This window comes from Oncorhynchus keta, chromosome 24 (genome assembly GCF_023373465.1).
Source record: "Oncorhynchus keta strain PuntledgeMale-10-30-2019 chromosome 24, Oket_V2, whole genome shotgun sequence".
Taxonomy (NCBI): domain Eukaryota; kingdom Metazoa; phylum Chordata; class Actinopteri; order Salmoniformes; family Salmonidae; genus Oncorhynchus; species Oncorhynchus keta.
In genome coordinates, this window is record NC_068444.1 from 42629676 (window position 1) to 42635675 (window position 6000).

The 6000-nt window shown below is 51.6% G+C and overlaps 1 protein-coding gene across 1 annotated transcript in view; it reads right to left on the reverse strand.

Annotated features, from left to right (window-relative positions):
• The window catches only part of LOC127911475 (uncharacterized), a 30355-nt gene extending 25984 nt beyond the window's left edge, over positions 1–4371 (reverse strand). The window contains exon 1 of the mRNA XM_052478441.1: positions 4363–4371. Coding sequence (XP_052334401.1) covers positions 4363–4371 — 9 coding nt within the window. The remainder of the gene's footprint in view (positions 1–4362) is intronic.
• Positions 4372–6000: the final 1629 nt, after the last annotated feature.

A 6000-nucleotide genomic window follows, 5' to 3' on the forward strand; every position in this document is an offset into this window, starting at 1 on the left:
CCCACTGTTCCCTGCTTGGCCATCAGACAGTTAACCCACTGTTCACTGGTAGGCCGTCAGACAGCTAACCCACTGTTCCCTGTTCCCTGGTTGGCCATCAGACAGTTAACCCACTGTTCCCTGGTTGGCCATCAGACAGTTAACCCACTGTTCCCTGGTTGGTCATCAGACAGTTAACCCACTGTTCCCTGGTTGGCCATCAGACATTTAACCCACTGTTCCCTGGTTGGCCATCAGACAGTTAACCCACTGTTCCCTGGTTGGCCATCAGACATTTAACCCACTGTTCCCTGGTTGGCCATCAGACAGTTAACCCACTGTTCCCTGGTTGGTCATCAGACAGTTAACCCTCTGTTACCTGTTCCCTGGTTGGTCATCAGACAGTTAACCCTCTGTTACCTGTTCCTGGTTGGCCATCAAACAGTTAACCCACTGTTACCTGTTCCTGGTTGGCCATCAGACAGTTAACCCACTGTTCCCTGGTTGGCCATCAGACAGTTAACCCACTGTTCCCTGGTTGGCCATCAGACAGTTAACCCACTGTTCCTGGTTGGCCATCAGACATTTAACCCACTGTTCCCTGGTTGGCCATCAGACAGTTAACCCTCTGTTCCCTGTTCCCTGGTTGGCCGTCAGACAGTTAACCCACTGTTCCCGTTCCCTGGTTGGCCATCAGACAGTTAACCCACTGTTCCCTGGTTGGCCATCAGACAGTTAACCCACTGTTCCCTGGTTGGCCATCAGACAGTTAACCCTCTGTTCCCTGTTCCCTGGTTGCCCATCAGACAGTTAACCCACTGTTCCCTGTTCCCTGGCTGGGCCGTCAGACAGTTAACCCACTGTTCCCTGGTTGGCTGTCAGACAGTTAACCCACTGTTCCCTGGTTGGCCATCAGACAGTTAACCCACTGTTCCCTGGTAGGCCATCAGACAGTTAACCCACTGTTCCCTGGTTGGCCATCAGACAGTTAACCCACTGTTCCCTGGTTGGCCATCAGACATTTAACCCACTGTTCCCTGGTTGGCCATCAGACAGTTAACCCACTGTTCCCTGGTTGGCCATCAGACAGTTAACCCTCTGTTCCTGTTCCTGGTTGCCCATCAGACAGTTAACCCACTGTTCCCTGTTCCCTGGTTGGCCGTCAGACAGTTAACCCACTGTTCCCTGGTTGGCTGTCAGACAGTTAACCCACTGTTCCCGGTTGGCCATCAGACAGTTAACCCACTGTTCCCTGGTAGGCCGTCAGACAGTTAACCCACTGTTCCCTGGTTGGCCATCAGACAGTTAACCCACTGTTCCCTGGTAGGCCATCAGACAGTTAACCCACTGTTCCCTGGTTGGCTGTCAGACAGTTAACCCACTGTTCCCTGGTAGGCCGTCAGACAGTTAACCCACTGTTCCCTGGTTGGCCATCAGACAGTTAACCCACTGTTCCCTGTTCCCTGGTTGGCCTTCAGACAGTTAACCCACTGTTCCCTGTTCCCTGGTTGGCCATCAGACAGTTAACCCACTGTCCCCTGGTTGGCCGTCAGACAGTTAACCCACTGTTCCCTGGTTGGCCATCAGACAGTTAACCCACTGTTCCCTGGTGGGCCATCAGACAGTTAACCCACTGTTCCCTGCTTGGCCATCAGACAGTTAACCCACTGTTCCCTGGTTGGCCATCAGACAGTTAACCCACTGTTCCCTGGTAGACCATCAGACAGTTAACCCACTGTTCCCTGGTTGGCCATCAGACAGTTAACCCACTGTTCCCTGGTAGGCTGTCAGACAGTTAACCCACTGTTCCTGGTTGGCTGTCAGACAGTTAACCCACTGTTCCCTGGTTGGCTGTCAGACAGTTAACCCACTGTTCCCTGATTGGCCGTCAGACAGTTAACCCACTGTTCCCTGGTAGGCCGTCAGACAGTTAACCCACTGTTCCCTGGTTGGCCATCAGACAGTTAACCCACTGTTCCCTGGTTGGCCATCAGACAGTTAACCCACTGTTCCCTGGTAGGCCATCAGACAGTTAACCCACTGTTCCCTGGTTGGCTGTCAGACTGTTAACCCACTGTTCCCTGGTAGGCCGTCAGACAGTTAACCCACTGTTCCCTGGATGGCTGTCAGACAGTTAACCCACTGTTCCCTGGTTGGCCATCAGACAGTTAACCCACTGTTCCCTGTTCCCTGGATGGCCATCAGACAGTTAACCCACTGTTCCCTGTTCCCTGGTTGGCCATCAGACAGTTAACCCACTGTTCCCTGGTAGACCATCAGACAGTTAACCCACTGTTCCTGGTTGGCCATCAGACAGTTAACCCACTGTTCCCTGGTTGGCTGTCAGACAGTTAACCCCACTGTTCCCTGGTTGGCCGTCAGACAGTTAACCCACTGTTCCCTGGTTGGCCATCAGACAGTTAACCCACTGTTCCTGTTCCCTGGTTGGCCATCAGACAGTTAACCCACTGTTCCCTGGTAGACCATCAGACAGTTAACCCACTGTTCCCTGTTCCCTGGTTGGCCATCAGACAGTTAACCCACTGTTCCCTGGTGGGCCATCAGACAGTTAACCCACTGTTCCCTGGTTGGCCATCAGACAGTTAACCCTGTTCCCTGGTTGGCCATCAGACAGTTAACCCACTGTTCCCTGGTTGGCCGTCAGACAGTTAACCCACTGTTCCTGTTCCCTGGTTGGCCATCAGACAGTTAACCCACTGTTCCCTGGTTGGCCATCAGACAGTTAACCCACTGTTCCCTGATTTGGCCATCAGACAGTTAACCCCACTGTTCCCTGGTAGGCCATCAGACAGTTAACCCACTGTTCCCTGTTCCCTGGTTGGCTGTCAGACAGTTAACCCACTGTTCCCTGTTTCCTGGTTGGCTGTCAGACAGTTAACCCACTGTTCCTGTTCCCTGGGTTGGCCGTCAGACAGTTAACCCACTGTTCCCTGGTTGGCCATCAGACAGTTAACCCACTGTTCCCTGGTTGGCGTCAGACAGTTAACCCACTGTTCCCTGGTTGGCTGTCAGACAGTTAACCCACTGTTCCCTGGTTGGCTGTCAGACAGTTAACCCACTGTTCCCTGTTCCCTGGTTGGCTGTCAGACAGTTAACCCCCTGTTCCCTGGTTGGCTGTCAGACAGTTAACCCACTGTTCCCTGTTCCCTGGTTGGCTGTCAGACAGTTAACCCACTGTTCCCTGTTCCCTGGTTGGCTGTCAGACAGTTAACCCACTGTTCCCTGGTTGGCTGTCAGACAGTTAACCCACCGTTCCCGTTCCCTGGTTGGCCGTCAGACAGTTAACCCACTGTTCCTGGTTGGCTGTCAGACAGTTAACCACTGTTCCTGGTTGGCTGTCAGACAGTTAATCCACTGTTCCCTGGTTGGCTGTCAGACAGTTAACCCACTGTTCCCTGTTCCCGGTTGGCTGTCAGACAGTTAATTCCACTGTTCCCCGTCTGTCTGTCTGTGTCTGTCTGTCTGTCTGTCTGTGTCTGTCTGTCTGTCTGTCTGTCTGTCTGTCTGTCTGTCTGTCTGTCTGTCTGTCCTCTCATAATCCTTTTCTCATTGGGCCATTAGCACAGAGAATTACACTGTGTGTTCCTGGTTATTACTGTCTCCATCCCAGCTGGCTTTTTCACGCTGCCCTGCGCCTGGGGAATGAAAAGCTGTCCTGTCTAAGACCCTTGACTTTGTCTGACCCCTCCTCTGCTATTCAAGATGAGATGGAACACTGGTTACTAACCTTTAACTATTAGTCTGCCGTTATGTGTTGTTTTAACTCCTTCGCACGCAATCAGCATAGACGAGATCCCTTTCTTCTCTCTCTCTTTGCTCGACAGACCATTTCACCTAACGTTTAGCTTGGCCAATGACTGGCCCTGTCTGCAGAAGGTGAAGAGAACCTGAAACCATTTGACATGTAAAGTCCTCATGTAGCCACCAGGGGGAGCTCACTCCCTGTGCTGGATTTGTTGTTCTGACTGGGTCAGCCTTGTCGTTCACCATACAGGTAAAGGCCAATGGCAGGCTGCGATAGAGAGGTCGACAGACTGCCCAGGATGTAAAGCACTTTGTGACAGCTGGTGATGTAAAAAGGGTCTTTATAAAAGACATTTGATTGATTAATTTGATTGATTGATTGATTGATTGACTGATCTATCCTGCAGGTTACAGGTGGCAGAAGGAGAGAACAGAAACTAAAATTAACACATTTAAAAACACTTTTTCTTTTTTAAACTAACATTGGAAACCATTCTGATCTATGACAGACAGCGTCCCGTGATAGGAAGTTAACTTATTATTATTAATGAATTACTATTATATTATTATATATTTTTAGGCTTCATGTTTTCTGGATATCAATGACCTACATGTTACCGATTCCATCGATGATCAATCAATCAATCAATCAATCAATCAATCAATCAAATTTTATTTATATAACCCTTCGTACATCAGCTGATATCTCAAAGTGCTGTAGGATGACTTGTAGCTCAGGTCTTGACGTGAGCGTCAAACGTGGTCTGAATATTGTCATAGTATTCTGACAGACAAAGGAAAGATCCATGCTCTCGTCGACGAGAAGAAAACAAAAAACAACCAAAGACTTGTGAGATGTGTCTTTGCTTGTGATGGACCCCTATGATGATCTCCTTGTTTCTTATTCACTCTGGAAGAGCTTCATTCCCATAGTCGGTGCAGCGTATATCATAGTAACAGTGGACTAATGCAAGCCCGGGGGCGTCCACTGAACCTCCCTCCCTGTAGAGCCCTCTGAGCCCAGCAGAGGCCCCCTCTGTCCACTGAAGCCCCTCCCTCCTCCTCTCAGCCCAGCTCAAACCCAAGAGGCCCTCTGTCCTCTCAGCCCAGCTCAAACCCAAGAGGCCCCTGTCCTCTCAGCCCAGCTCAAACCCAAGAAGCCCTCTGTCCTCAGCCCAGCTCAAACCCAAGAGGCCCCTCTGTCCTCTCAGCCCAGCTCAAACTCCAAGAAGCCCTCTGTCCTCTCAGCCCAGCTCAAACCCAAGAATCCCTCTGTCTACTGAACCTCCCCTCCTCTCAGCCCAGCTCAAACCCAAGAGGCCCTCTGTCCTCTCAGCCCAGCTCAAACCCAAGAAGCCCTCTTCTGTCCTCTGTCCACTGAGAACTGTCCACTGAACCTCCCTCCTCTCAGCCCAGCTCAAACTCCAAGAATCTTGTCCTCTGTCCACTGAAGCCCTCTGTCCTCTCAGCCCAGCCCTCCCTCTCTCAGCCCAGCTCAAACCCAAGAAGCTTCTGTCCACTGTCCCTCTCAGCCCAGCTCAAACCCAAGAGCCCAGCTCAAACTCCAAGAGGCCCTCTGTCCTCTCAGCCCAGCTCAAACCCAAGAGGCTCCCCTCTGTCCTCTCAGCCCAGCTCAAACCCAAGAGGCTCCCCCTGCTCCAGTCCTCTCAGCCCAGCTCAAACCCAAGAGGCTCCCCTGTCTGTCCTCTCAGCCCAGCTCAAACCCAAGAGCCCAGCCCTCTGTCCACTGAACCTCCCTCCCTCTCAGCCCAGCTCAAACCCAAGAGTCCTCAGGCTCCCTCCTCTGTCCTCTCAGCCCAGCTCAAACCCAAGAAGCCCTCTGTCCACTGTCAGCCCAGCTCAAACTCCAAGAGGCCCTCTGTCCTCTCAGCCCAGAACCTCAGCCCAGCTCAAACCCCTCCCTCTCTTAAAGAGAGTCACTTGCAATCAGAAAGCTTCCATGTAATTACAACACACAGGAAATGAGCTGGTGAATGGACTAGGTGTTGATAAGGGGGCTGAGTTTCGGGGGGTTACAGACAGCTCCAGTCAGAAACCCCAGAGTACCCTAGAACCCCTATGAGAGAGAGAGAGAGATAAACAGAGAGAGACAGAGAGAGAGAGAGACTGAGAAATAGATTGAGAGGGAGAGAGAGACAGAGAGAGAGCGAGAGAGAGAGAGAGAGAGAGAGAGAGAGAGAGAGAGAGAGAGAGAGAGAGAGAGAGAGACTGAGAGAAATAGATTGAGAGGGAGCG